Source organism: Thunnus maccoyii, chromosome 23 (assembly GCF_910596095.1).
Source record: "Thunnus maccoyii chromosome 23, fThuMac1.1, whole genome shotgun sequence".
Lineage (NCBI taxonomy): Eukaryota > Metazoa > Chordata > Actinopteri > Scombriformes > Scombridae > Thunnus > Thunnus maccoyii.
Window position 1 is genome coordinate 3,489,037 of NC_056555.1, and position 26,397 is coordinate 3,515,433.

The 26,397-nt window shown below is 40.5% G+C and overlaps 2 protein-coding genes across 8 annotated transcripts in view; one reads left to right on the forward strand and one right to left on the reverse strand.

Annotated features, from left to right (window-relative positions):
* Positions 1–3,177, forward strand: part of efcab6 (EF-hand calcium binding domain 6) — a 70,545-nt gene extending 67,368 nt beyond the window's left edge. For 5 of the 6 annotated variants that reach the window (XM_042402842.1, XM_042402844.1, XM_042402847.1 and 2 more), the window contains one exon: positions 486–3,177. In XM_042402842.1, coding sequence (XP_042258776.1) covers positions 486–608 — 123 coding nt within the window. In that variant the 3' untranslated portion in view covers positions 609–3,177. The remainder of the gene's footprint in view (positions 1–485) is intronic. The other variant, XM_042402843.1, reaches the window with a different exon arrangement.
* A 526-nt stretch (positions 3,178–3,703) lies between these two features.
* Positions 3,704–26,397, reverse strand: part of mpped1 (metallophosphoesterase domain containing 1) — a 94,917-nt gene continuing 72,223 nt past the window's right edge. For both annotated transcript variants that reach the window (XM_042402854.1, XM_042402853.1), the window contains 3 exons: positions 14,796–14,911; positions 11,148–11,261; positions 3,704–7,404 (listed from right to left, as the gene is read on the reverse strand). In XM_042402854.1, coding sequence (XP_042258788.1) covers positions 7,286–7,404; positions 11,148–11,261; positions 14,796–14,911 — 349 coding nt within the window. In that variant the 3' untranslated portion in view covers positions 3,704–7,285. The remainder of the gene's footprint in view (positions 7,405–11,147; positions 11,262–14,795; positions 14,912–26,397) is intronic.

Consider the following 26,397-nt stretch of genomic DNA (forward strand, 5'->3'; position numbering starts at 1 on the left):
TGCTCTGCTGGATGCGAGCGATGTCAAACGCTCAAAGATAAACTAGAGCTTCATGAATTATTGATGGAACTGTTTGTGCTCCACTTGTGTGTCTTCTATCAAAATGTCTGAAAGGAGAATGATGGAAAGTGACTGGAAATCAATAAATCTCAAGTGTGCAAGCTTGCAAAGACATACACACATACACCTGTTCACTTGACAGCCAATCAGTAATTTTAATTGTTCAATTACGCTGAAGGTTGAAACAAGACCGTGCTGACATTTTGGCCCAAGAGAACAGCAGCTGACACTTCTGTTTTATTGTCCCTGCCATTTAACTGATGTACAATTTACTGAAGACAACGCTTCCTGAGCTAATCGATAGAAACAATTAGCAATCTGGTTAGGGATGACATCTCCTAAACCCCCACATAATACATGAGGACACACACAACTGTGAACACATACACACTCGGCAGCCAACTTTTACTGTTCTTGCCCTGCAGGTGCTGCGTCATTTCAGCGTGAGTCTGTCAGAAGAGGAGTTCTTCCACCTCAGCTCTTATTATGATGCAAACACCGCAGGGAAAATCTGCTACAACAACTTCCTCTGGGCGTTCCTGCATTGACCTTCTATAGCAGCTGGGTTCCCAACCAGGCAAAACTTCAGGGGCTCCAAAGAACCCAGGTTTACTGTGTGACAACTTCTTTGTGGTAATTTGATTAGTAATTGCAGAATTGTTCATTAATATGCACAACAAAGCCACAATACAAACTGAAATGGTGAGCGGCTACAGATGGTAAATCTTAAAGTAAAACAAATCTTAAAGCAATAGTTCAACATTTTGGAAAACACACTTATTAACATTCTTGTTGAGAGTTAGATAAGAGATGACTGAGATGACTTCAGGTTGTCACTGCACCCGGACAAGAAATTGACATAAGACATAACCCACCATATAACCAAAGCTTGTGGTTTTTACACTAGGGTTTATGTAAAGTGCTTGATGCCTTTATGCTAAGCTAAGCTAACCGTCTCCTGGCTGTAGTTTCATATTTAGGGTACAGATGAGAGGGGTGTCAAAATTCTCATCTAACTCTCAGCAAGAAAGTGAATAAGCCAATAAGAGAAATTTGATTCAATCCTTTAGATCTGATTAGATCACTCAAGAGTGGGCATAGTTAACCTGTACAGAAATACTGAGCTATAGAAAACTGTTAGCCTCCACATCTGCCTTCAGCCATGTTGTTAGTTCAAGAGGCAGATACATTGTAACTGTAAAGAAAAAAGCTTCTTCCAACTGACATCCAAAAGCACAATTCAGTTGCTCTGCTAGCTATGATGAGCCACAAGCTAACAGTCAAGTGCAGGTTAGCGCTAGTCAGCCCAAATCACATTTGGTTGAATAAATTTATGTTTCCGTCACCGAGTTGAATTGAGTCATCAAACATACTTAAACACCAAGAGGTAACTAAAGAGTTAACACAGGGACATGGGATTAGAACTTGGAAAATGTAGTTTTCTTAAGTATTTCTCTATTAACATTAAATATTCATGACTAAGTAAGCAACAATCAAAGCTAAAGTTAAAAAGAGAAAAACAAACACTGGAAGAGTTTAACACTCAAAAAGCCAATCATCTTTATGAGGATGGCGTGGTTGTAAATCACCTTCTTCAAACAGGGCCCCACTGAGCGGAGGCAAAAAAAATCACATCAATCTCCTTTAACTGATATACTAAAATTTACAATAGTGTGTTCATGTAGGATCCCATTACTGAAAACTAGGGCCTTAAAGGTTGTCTTGTAGAAAGGTTCTGTTTTAAAATATAATTTTAATACGTTCAATACTTCAGTAAATATTATGCCTACATGGTGCATATTCTTAAAGACTCCCTCCACTCAAAAATGTGTTTTTCTTCTTGTTTCTACAGTTGAATGTTAAAGCTTCTTTGTGCAGAATGATGTATGTACAGAGTTTGACACTAGAAGGCTGTTTTCACATTCATCTACTGAAAGTGTAAAGTTTCTCTGTGCTCACTGAAAATCTGATTTTAAGGGATGGACCTATGAGCATCTTTAAATAAATTTGCACAGGATCAAATTATCCCAACCAAGCTTGGGAAGGGGAGGGGGAGTAGGGGTCCGCAGCTCATTTCTGCTCTCGTCCCCCTTGTGGGTTAATCCGGTTCTGGCTGCAAGAGTTAAGAATTCAAATGTGATCTGTGACTGATACAACAAATGGATCCATCAAAGGAACTGAACAGAGAAACATGGAAAAATAAAGGCTAACAAGTAGAGATTGATAAATGACTCTTCCCTCTGTATTTTCCACCCTCTAACTGCTGCCTGGCTATTTGACACTGATTTGTGTTCCAAAGCCAGTCAAATAAAGTGCCTTTTTAATGATGCAGACGTTAAGAAGCACGGCCGCATCTTTCCTTCAGATGGGAAGTGTGAAGTGAGATAGATGACAAGGAGATAGAGAGGACGCCTGTCATTCATTCGAAGGAAACGCAGCCGCAGCAAGATACAAAGTGGTACTGACAGAGAAAGAGAACTTGGAGTCATTATCTGAGGAGGCTAAGAGAACGACGAGCAGATGGAAATGGAAAAGAGATGATCAGAACTGAGAAAAAGAGCTCACTATTGTGGCTGGAGAGGCAGAGTGAGGAAAAAAAAAGAGGGAGGGAGGGAGAGAGCTGCAGGAAGACAAGAGTATATGAAAGCTAGTTGTATTAATGGCAAAGTAAAAAGCCGCCTGCGAATAAATTACCCAGTCTCCCCCGGGATTACTAATGTAATTATTTGAACGAGGGTTCTCATTAGAATGTGCAGAGGTGTGGAAGACCTGCGGAACAAAATGGGAGACAGAGACGGAGCGGCAAGGGTTTAGCTACTGGAAATTAACTCTGTGCTCTGGGCTCTATAATTGATACGAGACACAGATACCTTTGATTGGAACAAAAGGGAAGAACCAGGACGAAAAAAGTTTCCATCGCCGCCTCTAATTTTTTTCGCTCTAGAAGAAGAAATAAAGGACAGGAGAGACAAAAGAGAAGAGCAATGATGGAAATAAGGAAACATGATCCACTGGTCACAGATAAGGTTTTATTCAATCGGTGAATAATCTCTCAGAACCAGCAGAATCCTTATGGTTTTAAGAAAGAGAGGTACTTTACATTTTTAGAGTTGTCTCCAGGAGCAACACAGTCACATTTTGCAGCTGTTGGGTTTTTCATTTTCTGTTTTTACAGTTTTAAAAAAACGTAAAAGTCCCCAACAACGATGGCAAAATACAATACCATATGAACACTTTTATTCCAAAATGCTATACATCCATTTAAAAAAGAACCTGAAGTTAATCATCACACAGTATTGTCGAAAAATAGAGGAACTAGCCAGTAAAAATGTGACCAAGCAAACAAGTTACTTCCAATCCTTTAAAAAGTACCAACACAATCTGCTTTCAACTTTTAGCTGTCAATCATTCAGACCATGTAGGAGTCCCTTTTTTTAAAAACATTTTTAAATGGTGAATATCTCATTTTGGAACAAAACTCTTCATATACAGATTGTCTGAGTAGCAGAAGTCATTAACTCCTTTAAGCATGCCTCAAGAAATAAATCAAGAAATAGTACAGCACTTTTTTTTTGTCTTGAAAAAAAAAAAAACAGGAAACACATAAAACAGCTATTGAAGCAGAAGAGCATCAAAGTGAGAGACATCTAAATGAGGACTGGAACTGGAGAGTCAGACCAAACACGCAGCTTTTCATAAAACTTAAGAGATGAAAGTTCCTCCCATCTTTTGGCTTTTAATAGTTCCCTTTATTCCTTTCTCAGAACATTTTTCTTCGGAGACGCTAATTAAGTTTGTGTTTCAAATGACGAGGCTGAGAACTCCCTTTCCTTTAAAAATGTATTAAATACACTCATACAGACACACACACACACACATTGTGCTAGTATGGAGCTTTCATTGGCTACATTCAAACTATGAATTTTCCTCACCACCTCCTGCCTAAAAAATCTTGGCTCTTTTGAAGAGGATCATAATGATATATTGTGCCAGCATTTTAACCATCGCTTGTTCCTCTGATCAACCAAAACAAACCAGAAATTGTCAAACACCTTCTAGCGGCACGAAGGGTATAATCCCTCCCGTTCTTAGCATGCTTTTAATGTGAAACATTAGCAGGAAGCGATGAGTTTAATTGACAGTAGCTTATCTGTGATCAAAAATAGCAAAAATACCCAAATAAATTAGAGAGTTCTGTTAAATAACAAATTTGGAGCAGCGTAGTACTGTTTTTTTTACATTTATCACTTTTTATCAACACCTGTATTATATTGATGACCAGCCTTTTTTTGTTTGTGCTGGCCACACAAGCACTATTTGAATACTTTTATTTTGTATGCCACCGCAGTTCTGACTGATACTAAACAGCTACAGTGGGTGTAGTTTGTGTTTGGGGACTGTTCTCGTTTGCCTCAACAAAATCTCAATCTAGAAATGAACGACTTAATTTGCATATCTAAAAAAAACCAACTATTGTCTCCGGGCTTTATTGATGCTTCCATCTGGTTCTCCTAGCAGCTTGCTACCTGGTGAAACCTGTGCCAAGAAGTTGCATGTTGATGTACACATGCACTTGCATTATAGCTACTCTTCGGAGCTACATAGAATCGGGTTAACAAACTATACTATTCACCAATTTGACAACACAGATACCACATTTAGAGGAGGGCTGCAAATATGTAAAGTTTTGAGGGGAATCGACAAAAATACTGATGCGCTGGTTGTTTAAAAGTGAGCTAACGAGTGAATTTACTTCATTTTTATCATTCTGATTGCATGACTCATCCAGGCGGTAGTTTAGAAAGTTGAACTGAAATTCCTGAACTAAATTGAAGATTTGAAACTTCAAACTATGGTATCGATCCCAACCACGCCTGTTAGAAGGTCGAGTCCACCCACTATTAACATGGGACCTATACTCTAATCTTGATTGTCATGCCAGATGCTTTTATAGTAGTTATGTTCATCATTGCATAGTTTATGATGCTCATCTTTTTTATTTTTTACACCTTGATGTTGCTCCAGAGTCTGTTGTTTTGAAGTTTACTTTCCTCCTCAACTCAACAAATTTCCCAATTAGGCATCAAATGTGTGTATTGTCAAATTGGTAATTTTCTCTATTTTCGGTTTTCAGTTTACTGACGACACTCTGAAATATTATAAAATAGATTTTGTCATGGATAGAATGATAAAGTCCTGGACTTATCCTCATTGCTGTCCCTGATGTTTTCACAGTCCATTAACCATTTATTTGATTGTGTTTTGTCCTTTTTACCTGTGTTTCAATAAGCTGCCGTGCCTGCTGTATGATCTCTACACTCTGCACACTTAAACTTAATCTTGATTCTAAACTTAATCCTAACTCTAAACCTGCCTGTTGAAGCAATAAAGATCAGCCAACATGTCTTCAAATTCAGGGCCTAAAACTCAGATTCTAGCATTAGCATTAGCATGAACACTCAGACGTCAATGTGCAGCTCCCACCGTTGTCCACAGACGTGGGTTTCTTGGTGAGCGATTCTGCTGCTCTTTTCCTCCTTTGTCCATTTAGAAACATTAAGACATCAGCCAGCACAGTAAATGCTGATGCGCTGAAGAAGCTGGAGTAAACTGCAGCCTTGGGGAACGTTACTACATAATGTCGGAGAGCAGGGAGATCAAAGTGTGACGTGGTCTTGTTATGCTTAGCACATTCAGACTCTTAATGGGAACGGCTGTCTTCAGAAAATAGAGCAAAGAAAAAAATGAAATCTCTTTTTTTTTTTTTTTGTTAATCACAGACATGAAAGAGTTAATAATCACCAAATGGGGCCGATCAGCTTCACAGAGAGGAAAAATACCATAATAAGCATTTACATTACCAAGAAAATTTTACCAAATGAAATGTAACAACCACAGATTTCTGGACACAAATATTTCACTTTTTTTTTCTTTTTTTTTTTTGAAAAGCATAGCAACAACTTGGAAATCTTTGAGAAAAACTTCAAGTTTCTTTTCTTTACATTGACAGAGAACATTTACATAGACCAGTTACAGTACATGTAGTTACAGCCTTGCGCTTCTTGCAAAAGCATAAAAGGTTCCATCTCTCCCACGGAAATCACCAGGGAGTATCCATGAAGCAACCGCTACTGTTCAGAAGTCGCGTTAGCATATAGCACCTTTTGTCACTGTTGTTTGTGACCTGCTGTCCTTTCCGAGTCCAAAGAGCCCGACCTCCCGGTCGTAGCTGAAAAGCTGAGCTAGTAATTCACAGCATGAAGGCTGGAGATGGAGAGAAAGAAGAGAAAAAAAAAGGAAGGGAAGAAAGGAGAAAGACGAAAGGGGTTGCTACATGGCAGGAGGAGCAGGGGGGGGGGAAGCTGGAAGTGCTGCGTGCGGTTTCCTCTGTCCTCTCCTCGGACGGTTAAGAGGCTTACTGAGGGCTGTAATGAGGCCCAGGGGAGCGGTGTCAACATGTTTGACACCCTGACTCTCACACAGCCCGCGGTAGAGACCTCTCGCTGCCCTCACACACTCGCTTTGATCTCACATACACACACACACACACTGGTGAAAAAACACACTCCAGCATACTCCGGGCCTGAGGAGGGGAGAGAAACAGGAGGAAGATAAAGAGGGTGGTAGAAACAGAAGGAAAAATGAAGGAAAAGATGTGAAATTAATGTTTAAAAGTGGGAGGGGAGGAGTAGGGAGGAAAAATTCTGTGAAAATCCCCCTGGCAAGTGTTCTGTTGAGTTCTAGTTAGACCAAAACTCTCCTGTAGACAAGGTGCCGGGTTGTGTCACCGTCAGTCCAAATGTTTCCTTGTGATGAAGGGGAAAAAGGCCAACGGGGGGGACGTCAGGGTGTCTATCGTCTCTCTGAGAGCCACATCAGATTGTCAGTGCAGTAAAAGAGGACACAGAGAAATGTCTCTTTGTCTGCATGAAAAAGCTCCGCTTGTCCATTTGTCTGCTTTTTAGATTCAACGTTAGGATGAAGAAATGATGTCACATAAAATAAAGTTAACAGACAGCAGGGAAGAGCCAGCAGAGAGAGAGTCCGTCCCTCAGTTAGTCCGCTCCACAGCATGTGTTGCGTCAAATACATATCGCACACGCTCAAAGACTGGCCGCGTCCACTATTTACACAAATCGGTCCATTCTGCACGCCAACCTCACCTACCTTTTCTGGCTCCTTTCTCCTGATTGGTGGTAGAGGATTTGGGGTGTGCTTCCTCTAGTCATGTGGTCCGCGGGTTGGGCAGATCAAAGACAATGGGCGGGTTCATGGGCAGGAAGTTAACGGTACAGGCCGAGGCGTTGACGAACGTCGTGGTGCCGTCGGTCATCATGCCGTAACCTGGAAAACAGTGACGATCAAGACGCTCAGAGAGGAAATAAAGTGGTGTGATTGCACCACAGACAGCAACTTTACTTCTTACTCTCCTAACCAGCTATCCTACAGGTCTGGACTGCAGGATTATTATTTTGTAGTCAGGAAAAGAGAAGGCACGCAATGCTTGTGTTTGTGCAGAGCTTAATTCTGTTGGTTTTGCAGATTCCAACTCTGTTGCCAGACCAAAATGATCTTGTTGGGTCTTGTTCTGCTCAACCATGGATTCATTGATTTGACAACACTTTGTTGTGCCAAATGCCAACATTTTTAAATTTCATTTCTGGCTTTGTATAATATGTATGCATGGATGATATGATGAAGTTTAGAGAATAAATGTGAGGATGTCAAATATACTATTGTTAAGGTATGGTTAGCGTTAGACCACACCACTCTGTTACAGTAAGGTAGGGTTAGGGTATCAGCATGTGTTTCCAGGTGATGGGGAGTGTCTCCAGACAGAGCTGTGTGAAATCTGATAAATTGCCTTGAGTGATGTCACTTGAGTCAGCATCGGTTGGGGCTGAAGACTACAAGTTTAAAAAAGTACAAAAATCTGGGGGTGTGGAGTTCTCAAGCAAGAATCTCTGCTTGAGGCTAGCATTCTACTACTAGTACCACTAGCATAACACACCCAAATCTGTACAGTCAAGTGAATTAAGTCAAGATGCACTGTGGGTAATGCATGTACCAGGTTTTTGATAAGGAAGAAGAATGTGTGGAGTGAAAAAAGACGATAACTCTGGTTCTGCTAAACTGTGCATCATGAGTCTGACAGTCTTATAGGAGTTTACTCTTAAGCAACTAAAACACTTGGTTATCACAACTTTGAAATCGTCTCTGACTTTGTCAAATCCTGTGAAGTTTGATTTTGCCGCTCTCTACGACTAACTGATAAAACAGGATGGGGAATTTGAGTGTGAATTGGAGTGTTGCTGTCATTATCTCAACTGGAGCTAGGTTGTTGTATTATCTTCCTTCCTCCCTCTTGTTTTGACCACAGTCTCTCCATCTGTGTGTGTCTGATAAAGCAGTGCTGCAGATTTTACACCTGCTTTCAACCCATTTGTAGATGCAGTTTTCTGTGAGGCAGCGGCAGTCATTAATCAGAAATCAGTATGTATACGTTTCAATTTTCAGTTCCTTGTAATACATATTACATACCATTTTTAGTGGTGCCATTTAGTTAGCAGCATTTTACCGGTGCAAAACTTAAGTGCACCAGTAAAATGTAAAGAAATAAAATATTATTATTTAGTCTCTGCTTATTAAATTTATATGATGCAGTAAAATGAAAGGAGGAGGTGCTGCACGCTCTTTGATTGACGGTGGACGAGTAGAGAATAGGTCCACAATTAACAAAGAGGTAATCTGTCAAGAAGTGCTTCGTATCAACGGTAGAGGAATAAATCTTCATCATTACTAAAAATTGAGAATGCAGTTTGAGCAAATGTATGCATGAGTGTGACACCGCAGCTAAAAAATCCCTGCTTCAAAGCCACTTTGGATCGGCACGCCTTCCAAATGGCAGATGTAAGTGTTACCATTTTGTCAAGCATAAGTTAACTACCATCTCTCAAAAAGTATTACAATTTAGCTTTGCACTATCAGTGATTTTTTAAGTGTAGGTGTCACTTTCACCATCTCTTGGAACAGAACTCGGCGTGTCTGTGTTGGCCCTTTCAGAATTGGAATACATGAATACAAAACACACTGAGGATCATTTCTGTCTTTCTGAATCTCTCTCTCTCTCTCTGCGAGTCCTCACATTAATGGAGCGAACTGCTTTCAGCCTATTTCTCCTCTTATAAAATCTGATCTAGTTTCTAATCTGGTTCTCTCTGATGGTGGACCGCTGCTCCAGAGGCTCTGTGCTGACCTGATAACCCCGAAAAAAGCTATCCTAGTCCAGGGAGAGAGAGCCTCTGTGCCCTTGCTGGCCTGGATGAAATGCTGATAAGGATGTGGCAGCTCAGCCTTTCTCTAATATACGCTCTAATCATTTTCTTCATGGAAGCCGTTGTACAGTATCTCCATATTCTCTAAGGTTACATGCCTGGATTAGAAATTTCTCAGTTAATTTAATAAATTTACGCTTAAAAAGATTCAGTTTATGGAAAAGATCTGATCTACATCTACAGGACAGTCAAGAGTTTGGACACACTTCATTCAAGAGGATGGGAAGGTCTTTTGACTGGTACTGTACATGTGATTAGCTGATCAGTATAGTAAGGTAAAACACTCAAGTGAGAAAAATGTAGAAACTGTATATAGTGGTAGATGAAAAGGTGTGTAAACTAACTGCCACCTTCAGAACACAATAAGACAAACAGCCACAGATACTGTAATTTAGATCTGTCTTTGCTAGGCTGCACTATACTCATATTTATCAGTCTGTTGCTAAATATTATATTACATCCTGTGAATTTAGGGCATTAAGATTTATGTCAGCCTGAAAAAAAAATGGGTAAACTGTAAATAAAAACAGGGAAAATGAGTGTAAATCCACATGGCATCCCTGGTGTAGAAAGCATCATATTTTAAGTCTATGTGTGTGTGTGTGTGTGTGTGTGTGTGTGTGTGTGTGTGTGTGTGTGTGCCAGGGCTGTAATCAAGCCTGCTAAAATTGAGTCTAAGAAAAGACAGTCCAAGCAGTTTCCAGTCCAAGTCAGTGAGACCTTCAAAACTTAAAGGATTTGGCTGGTGACCAACGATGAACTCATCCTACTAACAAGTATTGTGTGTGTGTGTGTATCCAAAGCCTAATATATCTTATTCCTCTGTGTTGTAGAGCTACGTTGTTGTCCAAAAACTATTAAAAACACATCAGTGAGCCACACCAACAGCTATGGTAACCACTCTCTTCAGGGACCGAGGAAACATGTCACCCAGCGCAGTGGTGTGAATCATTGATGTGTTTTAATAGTTTTCAGACAACAGCAGAGGTCTACAGCACAGTGGAATAAGATGTATCAGCCTTTGGATACACACACAATACTTGTAAGTAGGATGAGTTCATTGTTGGTTTGGATCTGCACATCAGATTTTTTGACAATAAGAAAAATATAGAAAAACAATTATCCTTTAAAAATTCCCATTTAAACCAGCTGTCCAGAGTCAGCTGTGATACAACCTCACCCTCAAAAGCTTGAAATGTGAAACAGGAAACAAGATACATTTATGTTGAATTAGTATTATTTGCTAAAATTGTGATTACAACTCTGAGAAATAAAACCTAATTATATTAAACAGAAATAGTATGAAAGTATGATATAGTTCCAGAAATGTTTGCATCTCATGACAGTTCTATATCGAGGATGCTTTACATAAAATTGCCAAATTAAAGCAACTTAAAAAGCAGACTGGATTTGGTCAAGTTCACGTCAAAACATCAACATGATGAAGACAAGTGTCAGACCAGAGCAGACTCAAGGGCCAGACTGGACCAGGTCTAATACAGTCCTGGTGTGTGCATATGCCTGAAAAAGCTATTTACTCCATTTCCCATGTAGAATATTCTTCTAATTGAACTGACACTTTGCATGTGAATATTAACATTTCAGGAATGTCACACATGCATTACTATAAATAACAAAAAAAGTAAAAACTTATCATTTGCACTTTTAAGCTTCTGCCTGATCTGTGATTTAAAAACCGCCGTCATAATACAGTACCAACATCTGTGGATGGACCTGTGTCTCTGAACGTACCTTCATGAATGTGTCCGAACACGTGTAACTTGGGCTGGACTCTCCTCTGGACCGTGTTGAGCAGCTCCATGCAGCCGACACGCTGCATCTTCTTGGGGACCCAGTCCAGGAACCCTGCACATAGCACACACACACACACAGTAACAGTCATGGCATGTCCTGCAGCTGCAATGCATTTTGGTATATTGAGGCCACTGTGGGAGGAGAAGAGAGGTTCATGAAGACTTTTAGTATAATTTTACTTTGAAGGGACCAGGCACTCTATGTTCACTATATGTGAGAATTAGAGTGCATTGTGGGAAATATAAAGAAACTCATACAAATGAATCAAATTGATTTTGATTCAAAGTAAATGTGTACAAATGTGAATATTATTACCCTAAAGCAAGCCAGCCAGAAATGCAAAGTCTAAATTATGTTATAGACGTCCAATCAAGCAAGTTTTCATTTTTTAAAAAGTTGATTTTCACACCTTATAGATGAAATGAACTCAAATCAATGGCTGCCAGAGAAGGCAGAAAATCAGTCCGATAACTTCTAATGCACTTTGCAAAACGCTCTGCAGTAATGTGTTTAATGGACAGTGGTGTGAGTGTGTGAGTGTGGCTTACTTATAATGAAGGTTATAAATTTCATCTCCCTTCAAAAAGCGATACATCACATTTTAGAACAAAGCTCTTCATTTCAGACTCCTAGTCTAATGGCAAACTGCACATCACACACACACACACACACACACACACACACACACACACACACACACACACACACAAAGAGACTCTTAGAAAGCGGCCATAGAAAATAAAGATCAATCACAGCCACACACAGATGCAGACCGTACAGTGTGTGTGTGACAAGGATGAAGCATCGAGTGTACATGATTTAGTGGCTGCTCCGCCAGGAGGGACGCTGCTGATGCTGAGTCAATAAAAGCATCAAGTCAGAGAAATAAAATGAGTGAGGAGCTGGTGCCTCCATCTTCCCTGCCTTCTGTCGCTCAGCCCAGATGGAAAAAGTAAATACAAAGGAAAGAGTGTGAAGAGAACGAAAGATTAAATGAGGAAAACAAGACTCCTCCTGATGTTTCTTCCACTTTTTCCTCAGAGTTTTTCCTGAATGAAGAGTCTAAAGATAGAGGATGTTGTATTGTTGTATAGACTGTAAAGCCCTCTGAGGAAAATTTGTGATTCGTGTTGTTGGGCTATACAAATAAAAATAAATAAATATCTATAAATAAATAATATCTATAAAAATAAAATAGATATGGCAAAAACCACAACAAACACATCTTTAAGTCTCAAATCTTTAAGGGCAGGTCCATGTCAAGCCCTGAGTCTCAACCCATCAAATCTAAGTCTTCAGGCAGTCAATTTTCAAGTAAGCTAAGTCTCAACGCAGTACAGATGTGAGCGCTGACGCAGCAGCAGTAACAAGTGAGAAGTAGTGAGTCTCGTGTCGTTGGCTTCCAGCAGATCTTCACCGGGGACAAAAAGAAAGAAAGAGAAGGAGGAAACACTCTCTAGTGATGACTTTAAGATCGTTTATATATTTTTATTTTTTTACTACCAAGCAGAGCGATAAAAACCTCTCACACTCAACACAGACATAAAAACTTCCACGCTCTCAGCTGGCAATGAATCAGTCATGCTGGTAAAAGTGATACAGTCTAACTTCTGTGTCCTCCAAATGTATCAACCTGTAAAAAAAAAAAAAAACACACACACACACACACACACTTTTAGGATCAGTAAAGGTTTAAAACGCCTTAAAACTGTAAGTGTGTTCTTTACAAGCCTTAGGAGAGACGGCGGAAGTGAAGTGAGAAGTTACGAGGGCTTTTTGTGTCTCGGGGTATTTCGCTCTAATGTGCCGCTTGTTTCAAAGCAGCTGCTGTTTTTGGGCACCGAGCCTGTTTTCCTCTTTTTGTCTCACTTTCTCTCTGCTGTTAACTTCTTCCTCACAGCCAGATAAAGAGGCCATATTTTTCTCTCTCTCTCTCTCTCTCTAACCGCCGATCTGACGCTTAATCGTGCCTCATAAATGACGCTTTTGCCGCAGTGCGAAACGACGTCTCGCTCGCACTACTTTTTCCGTCACCTTCTGGTCCGTCGTTCACTTCTTCCTCTTTCTAAAAATATTTTGAAAGCGGATGCCTTTTATTGGCTTCTGGCGCTTTAAAGAATCCACTTTTTCCCTTTCTCATGCCGTTCTCTCTAGTGTTGCTCTGACTCTGTGTGTGTGTGTGTGTGCGTGTGTTTGTGTCTCATGCATTAGTAGCCTGCTGTAGCTGCTCCATATGCCGGTGGCTTACGAGCAGATAGCTGGAGACACTTGGCTAAGCTGAATGGAAAATAAACGGCCGTGTTTGCAGCCGAGACGCAGACACAGAAATCAATCACACACACTCGTCTGAACACCACAGCTGCAGCGGGAGATGAGGTGTGAAAGTGTGTGTGTAAGAGAGAGAGAAAGAGAGAGGAGAGCATGTGTGTGTGTGCACGAGCATCTCCGTCTGCTTGTGTGTGTGTGTGAGTGTGTGTGAGAGGGAGGAGTGTTTACAGGATGTCAGTCAGCTTGTGCGCCGGCGTCTGTGTTTGCTCTTGCAACGAGTGTGTGTGTGCAAGTGTGTGTGTGTGTGTGAGGGGGGGAAAACAAGTGTGTAGAAGCTGAAAGGTGATCACTAGGAAGGCTAATAATCTCATCTAAAGGTAAAACCTGCTTTCCTGCAGAGTGTGAAGGTCTGACTGGACTGTGTGAGTCACCGCTTTGATTACGTTCAACCTTTATTCATCCACTCGATACGACAATGATTCATCAGCGCCGCTTCCACTCCTCTCTTTCATTTCAGAAGAAAATAAATATTCAGAGAAGTGTGTGTGTGTGCGTGTGTGTGTGAGCTGTAGGTAGATGTGTACACATAGCTGAATAGTGTTTGTGTTTTTTATGCATATGTAAAAGAGTGAGTCCACATATTTGTAGGATGGTAGCTACCACTGATGACACTGAGGTCATCAGTGGTAGCCCTGAGGGGAGTTTACACTCTACCATTTAAATAAACTACAACAGGCTGATTCCAGTATTCTCTAGATTTAAATTTGACCACATTTCAGCCAGTAAATAAATAACTCAATAAATAACTCCTGAAGATGTGGAGAAGGCTATGAAACCATAACCTTAAAACTATGAAAAAAATCTCATTTACCACTAATTTCACTAGGTAATGAAACAGATGAAATATGAAACATCCAAATAATAATTAAAAAAAAAAAGCTTTTTAATTTTCATGACATCGGTATTTCTACAGCCTTGCATATTTGCATGAATGTTTTATATCTATCTATCCATATATATATATATATATATATATATATATATACACACATATATATTTGTGGAGTGTTTATACACGTTTTCTATGTGTGTGTATAAATTTTATGTATATCCACACGTTTCCTGTTCCTCTAGAATCTTACATGTGCATTTATGCAAATCACGTCATTTGTATGCATATGCACAAGTGTGTGTTCTTACATATGTTTATGTTCTGGCTGTGTGTGTATGCACGTATGCTGCTTGGAGGAGTTGGTGTGTGTGTGTGTGTGTGTGTGCGTGCGTGTGTGTGTGCGTGTGTTGTAATGTGTTTCTTACCCAGTGGGGGGCAGTGTGTGACCAGGATGTCTGTGTTGTCAGGGATCTGGTTCCACTTGTCCAGCAGAGCCTGACCCCGCGGCAGGTTGAAACCCCAGCCGTAGTACCAGGGCTGCCTGCAGATACACACACACACACACACACACACACACACACACACACACACACACACACACACACACACACAGACAAGTTGTTTGGTTAATACACTCTGCCAGCAGCACAGACAACATCATGTAGGACATTCTGTGTCTCAAAATGATATTTCGAGTCACCTTCTCTCCTCATCCTTCACATTAAGACCACTGCTGATTACACTCAGTTTGCAGTTTAGGGGAGTTTGTCATATTCTCGTCTTGATGAGAAACATACAGCAGAACATATCACACAACCTGCATCACTCATAACTACAGTAAAGTATTCTCAACCTTTAATGCGCTGCAGATATACGAAACAATTGGATGGAAATGTGATCACAAAATCAATCTCAAAACGAAAAACTCTGAGGCACAAATGTAATATAATATTGACAACAATAAAAAATGATCCTCATATAATAAAAACACAAATTAAATAAAACACCAAACAAGTAAAGCAGAGCAAAATAAAAAGAACAGAACGCAATAAAGATGACAAAAACAAAACACAGAACACTTTTTTGTTTACTTTTGTAACTCTCCAAAAATGCGTGAGTGTTTCCAGTGGAGACTGGATGTTGGATGAAGACGATGTTATGTGAGGAAGGCTTGTTTAACAGTGAGAGTGTCTATGTGAGAGGCAACCTGGTACAACTTTGACAATGGTTTTTGTATATAATAAATACATAACAAATGCAGGTTAGACTATGAAGTTCATAAAGTGACTCTGTTGTTTCAGCTATATGGTCGTTATGACAACTAGTTGATTAGTTGATTGAAAGAAAATTGATTGGCGACTGTTTTGATAATCCCTGAATCATTTATGTCATTTTTTTTTAGCAATAACACCAAACATTTGATGAGTTTAAGTTGTAAAATGTGAGAGTTTGCTGCTCCTTTGTCTGACAGTAACGTGATTATTTTGGGGTTGTGGTTTGTCAAGACATTTAAAGACATCAGCTTGTATTCTAGGATACTGTGATGGACGTTTTTTCACCGTTTTCTGGCATTTTATAGACCTAAAGATTCATTGAGACAATAATCATCAGTTGCAGCTCTGTCTGGGATTGTCAAGCTTTTGTTAAAGTTGACACACAACTGAGATTTTTTTCTGTTCTTAACAAGACTCAGTTGAGCTTTTCTAACTGTGACTTCCTGTAGATGTTGCCTGAACTAGTTCAGGATTTAAAAAAAAAAACTTCAAGAACACAAGACAAGAGAGCAAAGATCCAAAATCCAGCATGACCACTCACTCCTCCTCCTTTTTTGCCTCCCCACACCAACTGTCAGCTTCCTTGCTTTTAGTGTCTAAACATGTGGTTTGACCTTTAAGATGAGAAGCTACCCTGGGGACCTTATGAAGAGCAGTCATCTCGAGGAGGACGAGGAGGGGTGGGGGGGGGGGGGGGGGGGGGGATCAAACAGAGCTAGCGCAGGAAGGCGGCGAGTGAGCAGAAAGCTACATTAAACATCTCCTTGATCACAGTCAGCCCTGGAACGCTTGATGATGGGGAGACAGCGAGGGGAAAAAAAAGGAGAAATGAGAAAAGAAGAGAAGAAGAAAAAGGAGGAGAGGAGGGCCTTGATGGCTGGGTCTCGTGTCCCTTTTTACTTTGATAGCGGACGCCTCGGCCGTGAGTGACGGAGAAGAAATTAACATGTCACTTACAATCTGTACTCCGATCCATCTTCCTCCACCACCACATGCGTGTGTGTGCAACCGCAGGCGACGACGTCCGCCACCGCCGTGCAACTGGCTTTTTTTTTTTTAAATTGCCAAGAGCAGTCACTCGAAACGCCAACTTTATCGCCACGGACGCTCCCTGACGCGTCTGTGCTCAGTGGAACATCAGATGAGGATTTTTCTTTTAGAATAATTTCCGGATTCTGTGTGTGTGTGTGTGTGTGTGTGTGTGTGTGTGTGTGTGTGTGTGTGTGTGTGTGTGTGTGTGTGTGTGTAACATGCTTGGGGACCTCAGAGACAGATGGGGAGACAGAAAGACAGGCCTGAAGATAGGAAGAATACCTGTCACACACACACATGCACTGTCTCACTCTTCTTTCTCTAATTAAGAAAGCTAAAAACAGTGACTCTAAGGTCACTAGCAGGGAGGGGTGGTCAAGCACATGTGGCAGTGCATCATGGGAAATCATGTCCTATTTCAGCTGGAGCGTACGCCATCTAAATCCCATCACTTCCCGAACATCAGAGACTAAACATTTCTGACGAATGATCCGACGCTGCCTATGAACACAATTTCAATAATTTACACAGTGAATATTAAAACATTTAGACTGGCCTTAGCTTATTAATAGGACCTGTGAAATGTAATATTCATGTCCATCTTAACATGGACGTCTCAATTAAAATGATATGAGCTCGGCGGCTCGGTTGATGCTCCCGTTTCTCTGTGTGAATGGAGGGATGAGGAGCGAGTGGAGGAGGAGGAGGAGAGGACAGACGGTGAAGAGCTTTCCCCTCGATAATGACGAGCGGAGGGTGATTTATCCTAACGGAGCCATAGACGAGCAAAGAGAAAGATTCATGAGAGAACACGTGATGAGACGCTTGGATGGATGGAAGAGTTCAAGTCAACTTACAGGACCATATTGTACTTTTGCATGTTTTATTACCTACAAATCGTGTACACTTTATTTATTATTTATCAAAGCATATTCGGTATTTAGACTGCCTTCCTATCATGCAAGCAGACATTGGTTGCAGTTATTTCACGCATCAACTTCTGAAAATTGGGACTTGCTTGAGAAAGGCAGTTTGTTTATTATCTGCACACTAGTATCACGATTTTGACTTGAATCTTGGTTTTGATCATATTCAGGATATGATGTTTAAAACCTGGTTATCCACATCCTTGTATACAAAACTTTTACTGACTAACTACTAAAATGTGCAGAGAGCCCAGTATTTGTATTTGTATCTGTATTTGTTGAGGCAGCAAAAATTATTTGTATTTGTATTTGTATTTGAATAAAAGTGGAAAGAGGCTTGAAAATCCTGTTTTTGTATTTATTACGCTTTTAATTTTAGAAAATTACAGTGTTCATGAATAAACTACCTTACAAAGGAGGTCCCCACACCAGGTCTCCAACTGGAGTCTCCCATATCATAGACGACTGCGCTGACTACTGAGCTACAACTTTACTCATCACCTTGTTGCAGACAGACCTCTACCTATTTATACACCCATAACACAGAGACAGCACAGCGTGTAACATGTAGAAGAACTTCAAAGATGATTCTTGCTTTGCATTTTTCATTTATTGCCTATTTTTACAACCTAACTTTGTGGAGAGTAGAAGGGGAACAACAGGTTCGGGAGAGTCCCTTGGGACTTACCCCTGATAGATGTAACAATGGAGCAGAGGAGATAGACTGAGACAACGATGTAACCGACCTGTGAACTAGTATTTGACATGGGTTTTTTTTTTCTTCCCAAAAACAAATAATTTTTAAAATATTTGTATGAAACAAATATTCGTATAAAACCCACTATTTGTGCTTTGCCGAATAATATATTTGTATTTGGGCACACCCCTACTAACTACTGTGCAACTTTGAAAATGACCCCAAGTCACATATTCAGGTTTTTGGGTTAATTGTCCAGGTTGATGAAACCAGGATATGTTAACATGTGTAGACACATAACCTGAGGTATCTTTCACCAAATTTGTTTCCACCATTTCTTCTTTCATTATGCTGCCACCATTTGTGATCTGCAGAGCTCCCAGTATACTGTAAAAATCTCTGTCTTAGCCAAGATATTAGTGTGCATGTGTTATCTTTGCACAGAACTGCACTAATCAGAGACTCCTCTGGAAACTCTTTACAGTGGTGCATTCAACAATGCACCAACATCCCATGTTAGACATCTGAGTCGAACAGCAAAAATTCTGCTGTAAGAAAATTTATTTCAGAGGAGGAAAACATTGAAGTTTTCAAAAGGATCATGTGAAAATGTGAATTTAGTTCTTCTTTGCATTTTAGAGCAGCCATTCTCAACCAGTGGGCCTCAGAGCGCCATCTAGTGGGCCACAGAGGCAGTGGTACTGCTAAATGGTTACAGTTTTTTTTTTTTTTTGGTAATTTACCCAAGCTAGTTATTTTATATGTTAATATACTCAAGAATTAAAATGCATAAGTTCATTGACCAGTTACGAATATCCAATCATATCACATCATTAGGTAGAGACAAACATGCTTTGCCACTGTTAGCTAGCTAGCTTTCTCTGTGGATCCTGCTTCAGAAGACATGTCTCTATCCACTGTGTTGGAAAATGAACTGATGAGCCATCATCAGACAGCAGCCTGAAGCTTCAGCTCACACGAGTTGACCTTGCTTCATTCTGGATGCTGGCTGCCAGTCAATATCCCTCTCTGTCAAAACTGGCAATCAAATTTCTTTTGCTTTTCACCACCACCTATTTATGTGACTCAGGGTTTTCCATTGTGACTGTAACAAAATCAAAGGCAAGGAACTGAGGAAACTCAAAGCAACTTTGAATGCTACTCTGCGTGTCATCCTCTCACCCATCCTGCCATGACTTGATCTCATTATTTCCCAGAAGCAAGCCCGAGTGTCTCACTGACGGTAAGCAGAATATTTATTTTGGTCATTACAGCTGACAGTGGCATAACAAATATTTACAGCTGAGTTTTTTTGTCATGTTATTTATTTGGGAAGGTGGTCCTCGGAAAATTTTTAACAATCAGAAGTGGGCCTTAAATTATAAAAGGTTGAGAAGCCCTGTTTTAGAGCATGGCGAATGGCAGCTGAGAACAATATTGGCTGTTTGAGCGCTGAACACATTGTCAGGCAGAGTGTAACTGCATTACTACACAATGAAAAATAAAGATGGTTTTATGTTAAGTGTGATAGACTAGCTGTCTGTGACAAGTTTCAGTATGTTCATAGTGTACTGCGATTAACTTATGACAATTGCTGCCTGGAAGAATTCAAGTTTTTTCTGTCTGAATGTGGCATACATTTTAACTGAATTTCCAGAAAATTGGCCAAAGAAAATGCACTTAAATGCACATTTCCATCACCATTAAACCATTGTAGAAGAAGAGAGCACAACAAGATGATGTACCCATCAAACTTCAATTGTTTCCTCAAATCTTGAATCTTGAATCTGAGGAATGTAACAGTCTCGCTCCACACAGATCTGACGTTTTCATCTCTTCAGTGGACGTTTAAGTAACATATGCAAATTGGAAATGTGTGTAAAAGCAGGTGGTATGTAGATGTAAACCCACTTAGTGGTATGCTTTGGAAAATGCTTGACAATAATGTAAGGGTATATGCTATTTGTAGTTAATTGACTATAACAGTGAAAAACATTGGTATGATCCTGCATGTACAAGCAGTCTGTCATTGATCATCGTCAAATTTTATTCCCTGTCAAAACTACTGAAAAACATTCTTTCTCAAATTAAAAACTACTTTATTTCTTTAAAGAGACTGTATATCAAATTTTGGAAAGAAAAAAAAGAACATTACCTCAAGTTTGTCATCCTGTAATCCTACAACTTTGATGATCAAGTCAATCATCTTGTCAAGCGAGGATTACAGTATCCTTCATAAAGTAGCCCAGCTTGTTTTAATTTTGTGCTATCAATCATTCTGTAAGAGAAGGCGTCACTTTCTTTCATACGGTTTATATCTCATTTTGCAGCCAACCTCTTCCATGGTGTCCACCGTGCCAGGAAAACGTCTCCATGCCGACCGTAGGCGTCTCCATCACAGTTGCTAAAAAGAGATTATCTCTCGCGAGGAATTGACCGTAGCTTCTTTCTGAGAGAGAAGCACTCCTGTGTTTGCTGAGCAAACCCGAGACTAACTGAATGTAATTCCACGGATAATATCCCTGCTTCAGAATTATGATGTTTTCATCAGGTAAGGGATTACAATGGTACAAGTGATTTGTGTTAACTTAGAGGAGGAGAATTGGGCAAAGCGTGGAGCATATTAAAGATTCTGTTAATGTGGTGGGCTGGTATTTGTTATGGGGTTTAAAAAAAGGGAGAAAACAGATGTTTGTGTTAGAGCGCTCAATCCCCAGGTACATCTTCAGGCAGCACATTGGGAGAAAAACAACAGTGTCCAAACCATTACTTTCATTTCACACATCCACACACACACACACACACACACACACACACACACACAGTTACAGGCGTCACCTCTTGTAAGGACAAGAGGAAAAGTCAAATTTAACACTTAATCTAAAATGCATTTAAGGATTTAACACAAACAGGGCAATGCACGGCTCTTTGATTACGTATTTAAGCTCACATGCATGAGTGTGTGTGTGTGTGTGTATTCATGTGTGTGAGGCCCACTGATATCACTGGAGTAAGTCCATGAATCATTGAATGACTCTGCCGAGGGCTGCACAGCGCCCATGTCTGCCTCCCTCTTTCCCCTTTCCCTCATTCTGTCTCTTCTTTATCTCTCACCCTCATCCCATCTCTGTCTGTTTCTTCCTCTCTGCCTCTTCTTGACACATTACTCCATCCTCTCAATGTCTCCTTCGTTTCTCCCCCTCACTCTCCTCGTTAGTGGGGAAACTGACCTGCTGCCAGGAGAGCAGCCTGCTCTCTAAGAGGCTGCCTTCCAAGTTTGAGAGGGAATTTTTTATAAGCAAATCAACAGTGAAGATACTTTATTCTGAGGTCCAGTACTGCAGTACTGAAGTACTGTTGGACTGAGGATCATAACTTCATTAGTCCAATTTTTGGCCACTTGAGGGCAGCACAACAAGCTGCAACCACAACAATGACATATCGTGACCTATTAAGTACGGCTAACATGTTAGCATATTCACTCATCCAGCCGACACAAAGCAACCATTGATTTGGAGTTGTGTATCTGTCCATCTGATGAATGTAAATCCAATGTTCACTCTCTTTTAGCTCTGGTTTGGTGTCCACCAACTCCTGAGAAAAATATCTGGCTCTTATCTGCTATACTGTGTTCATGCTAGCCTGTCAGCCATTTGGTACAGGGCTGGTAGTGTACAGTAGGTTTGAGAGTTATTTCACTGAAAACTGCTGCAGCTGGAAATGAGGTAGAGGAATATGGCGAGACTCAGTTGTAAAACCAAAACAATAAGCTAAAAGACACTAAAAGGCTTTGTAGGGTTGAGGGGAACTGCAGAGTTGGGAGATAACTCTCTAAGGGTTCATTCCAACGAGTAACCCTGTTTGAAAAAGTGGCGTTGGCTTATATTCAGGGTCTAGACAATTACATGTTCACAACATCAGATATTTTTTTTGAATGGATAAAGTACTGGTGTAAAACTGACTCCTACACTGAGTGTTGCATTATGGGTTGTTTGTAGCATTAATGTTGCTAGGCTAGCGAGTGTCTTAAAGTCTGTTTATAGTGAGTGTGTTAGAGTCAGTCAGCACTAAAAGTGTTTCGTTAGTCTGGTTTAACCTGCTTTCCAAAGGCTGGTGTATCGTGTTTTTCTGCCACAGAGGAAATAAATTCATGATGAGTGAAAATGAGTCCAAAGCGTCTTCCAACGTCTCTACTGCAGAAACGGAATATGTCAAGCTGCCAAATACCACTGTCACAGAGCTCGTTTTTGAGAAAATCATTTTTGACTGCTTCTAAGAGCCTGGCAGGAGAGTGTGTGAGTATCTAACTATACAAGGATGTAAGTTATATTCAAAAATTATTTTTCCAACAACAGGTGTTGGAAAATTGGGGGTTGTCCTATAATCAGGGTTGCCTTATATTTGGGCCAATATGGTATTCAACCCATTGTTAATATAAACATATTGATTAGTGCTGTTTTAAATGATAATTTTGCTTATTTTAAGGTTGTTTCTTTCAGGCAAATTTTCAAAGGATTTCATCTTATTTTCTTAATGTTTACATCTGACGACATACTTTTTTTTTTATTGTTGACAAATCTCAAAACCAACAATGAATGTATCTTACTTAAAGTATTGTGTGTATATTAATTGTTGTCCAAAGTCTATTAAAAAAACCCATCAGTGAGCTCCACCGCTGCTGACATGTTCCTTCATTACCATGAACACACACACTGTAGATTATTTTGACTAAATCCCACGCACACTGCCAGATATACTCACTAGAACACCAAATGTGTATTAATCCGCTGCTGAAAATAGTCCTCAACAAATGCACTATTTCCTCCTCTTGGGTAATGCTTGCTAAAAACTACAGTGACCAGCTGTATGGAACTGGCAGCAATATCAATCATTTTCAAACAAGATCCAGAAATAAGAGGAAAAGAAAAATACAGCACACACACACACACACACACACACACACACACGCATAAAAAGAGATCATATAAGTGTTGAAAAGAACCTCACACACGTTCGTGAAGCCATGTTTCTTCCATGTTTGGCGCGCAGCACATGAGCAAAAGTGTGTATTTGTGAATGTGCTCTGGTCTATTTATCAAAGTGTGTTCCCCACAGCTTTACCTCCCTACCTTCTCTGCCCGACATGTATCTTTTTACATCATAGGACCTGCTTGCCCCTCATTAGGAAACCTCATCAGGGAACTGTTTCAATTAAAAGTGTGCAGAGGGAGACTGCTGTTCCCTGCTCCGGCAGAGGTCGACTGCGAAGCCTCTGTTAACTGGTCCGCCTCGGAAGAGACTCAGCCTCTGTTGTTTGCTCCTGAAGTGCAGCCTGAAGCCAGGATTTCATCACTGCTTCTCTGTGCTTTTCCTGCGATTGTCAGAGGAATATGGTACGTGGGTCAACTTCGCAAAGCTAACATGGGATGCGTCACGGTCTCTGGCAGCAGAGCCTTTTTCACCAAATTTAATTGTATAACCGTTTGCTATAAATGGTCAATTCCTTCACATGTCTCTGACTGAAAAGTATTCAGTTTTGATATGCAGTAAGAAGGTCAATGGACAATTCTGCAAAACTTCAGATTAAATTCAATGACAGCGTTTTATTACATCCACTGGCTGTGAAAGGACCAAAAACTCCTGCACACTCTCGATCACTTGTACTCACTTTATTAAACCCACTCTGGGTCCTCAGACCCCCGCCTGATGAAGGTCTGAGCACTGAAACATCCTTAATAAAACCAGTACATGTGACAGTGTGCTGGATTTTTTGGTCCATTCACAGTCAGAGTTTATGATCCAATGCACCTGCCCATAAGACTTTCTGGAGTGCAAGAACTTTACTTATTATGTTCATGTTTATGTGGAAAATAAAATATGGTTAAGGTACTGTGTAGTTAGGGTTAGGAAACTAAAACACTTGTTCAAGGATAAGAAAAGATGATGGTTACGGTTAATAAAAAGGCAAACATTGATTGCAGTTCACTTTACGGTCAGTTCTGCACCCTGACCTCCACATCCTCACTTCCTCCCGCTAAAGGTACACTACTTCCTGCATTGTCACTGAATGTTGGCACATAAATCATGAGGTATGGAATCTTCCATTAAGGATGTAAGTCTTGGATACTGGGCTTAACAAGTGGACACATGGATGTGTGAACAGGTGGACACGGCTTGACTGGATGGGACACTTGAGACACTCTGATCAGGAGAAAAAACTGTCACCGCTGTGAAAAAAGTAGTCCTATATGAAACTTGTCATAAACTTCCTTAGCTGTCACATCCAACACCTTTACAACTCCAACTGAGTAATTACAACTACAAGGCTGCTGTATAGATCCAGACACAAAGTAATTATAAAGTCCCACCACTGCTATTTTCTTTTAGAAAAGGTAACTCCAACATTCTTTCTCTATACTTGCTGACAGCCACAGGTATTCAAGAGTAACATTGTAAACTTTTAACTGCAGCTCTTAACCAGAGCTACTTGACATTGAATCGAACAATAGAAAAGGCTTGAATGCCGACCAGCAACAAACAGTGAGGCGTGTGAGCGCCACAGCCATTGTTCCCTTAAAACATTCCTCTGACCTGATGACGTCAAAGACGGCAATTTGAAGGAGAGTCGAGGAATCAAAGCACAAGACAACAAGACATCAAAACACAAGACAAAATTAAAAAGTTCCTCTTTGACGGTTTTCATAGATGTGTGAAAGCAGCGCGTTTTGAAAAGCAGATACTCCTAAAAGCCTTGCTTCCTCTCATCATCCCCTCTTTCCTCCCACACAATGGGATTAGCAGCACTTGTTCCGGAAAAACTTGACAGTTATAACTCAATAGACACTGTGGCGCTTGCGGACACAAACAGGCGCGTGTATAGATGCAAAATGTGCACATGTGCTGTGGCGCTCACATAGCCCCTGGTGGTACATGGCAAGCATGTGAGAGTTTGACTCGGCAAAGCCCACTCAGCACAGCGGGGCGCCAAGTTAGAGAGAGACAGACAGAGAACAACTTGTTTTATATGTTGCAAAGAGACAGTTCTTCAATTTAATTATTTATCGTGACTCAAAACCACTGTAGACACACGCTATTTGATTCCTGCTTCGCATACTGACTTTGATGTTTAATCGTGGTCTAGCGCACACACACACACACACACACACACCAGCCTTGCCCGCCATAGTGGGCTGATCCTCACAGCAGGAATACAGAGACGCCAGAGACAGAGAATGAGAGGAGGTGAGAGAGGATGGAAAAGACAAACTTCAGATGTGATATGGACGATAAGACAAGACAGACAGAATAAGTAGCATAGGTGCGGGTGACTGCATGATGAGGGAGATGAAGAGTTAAGAAAGGATGAAGGGAAGGGAGGAGGAGAGAAGAGGTGAAGAAGGGAGGAAGACGGCGCTGGAAGGCAGAGTATATCTGACTCTGACAATAAGGAGGATTAGAGATGTGACAGAGACTAGCCTGCAGCACCCTTCTCACTGTCACTCTGTGTGTGTGTGTGTGTGTGCATGTGTGTGTATTGTGTTGTCCTAACACCACCTCACTCCATCCAGTGCTCCCTCCCTGTGTGAGTCTTTACCTCTGCAGACATACACTACCATACATCTGTCACCTCCTCCACTAAAGCTCCACTTTATCGCTTTTTCAGAGCTTTCAACTGCATCTCATGGTCTTTATCACCCAATGGAGCACACTCAAGTGACTCGCTCAAGTGTGTTTTTTGTGTGTTGGTCATGTGATAACAAGTTTATTACAACTTATTTTCATAGTTTTGTCCATCATTCCATTAACACTGTACTCATTATGGCAGTGGTTCCCACTCTGGTGGAAGGAAACTAAAGGTGACTTGTTAAAAACAGGTGCGAGTTATAACATTATTAATTGCTGCTGGAACAAAGCCATTGTTAATATCATTAGTGCCACAATGTTTGCTGTGAAAAAGGCCTTTAATTCTGATTCCTTTGGGAGCAGACATTTGGCTATAGATTCACATTATTAGGATGTATTCAGAAAGCAAAATGTAAAGCACAAGATGGACAGAAAACACATCAAATCCAAAATATGAAGAAATCGATCCAATGCT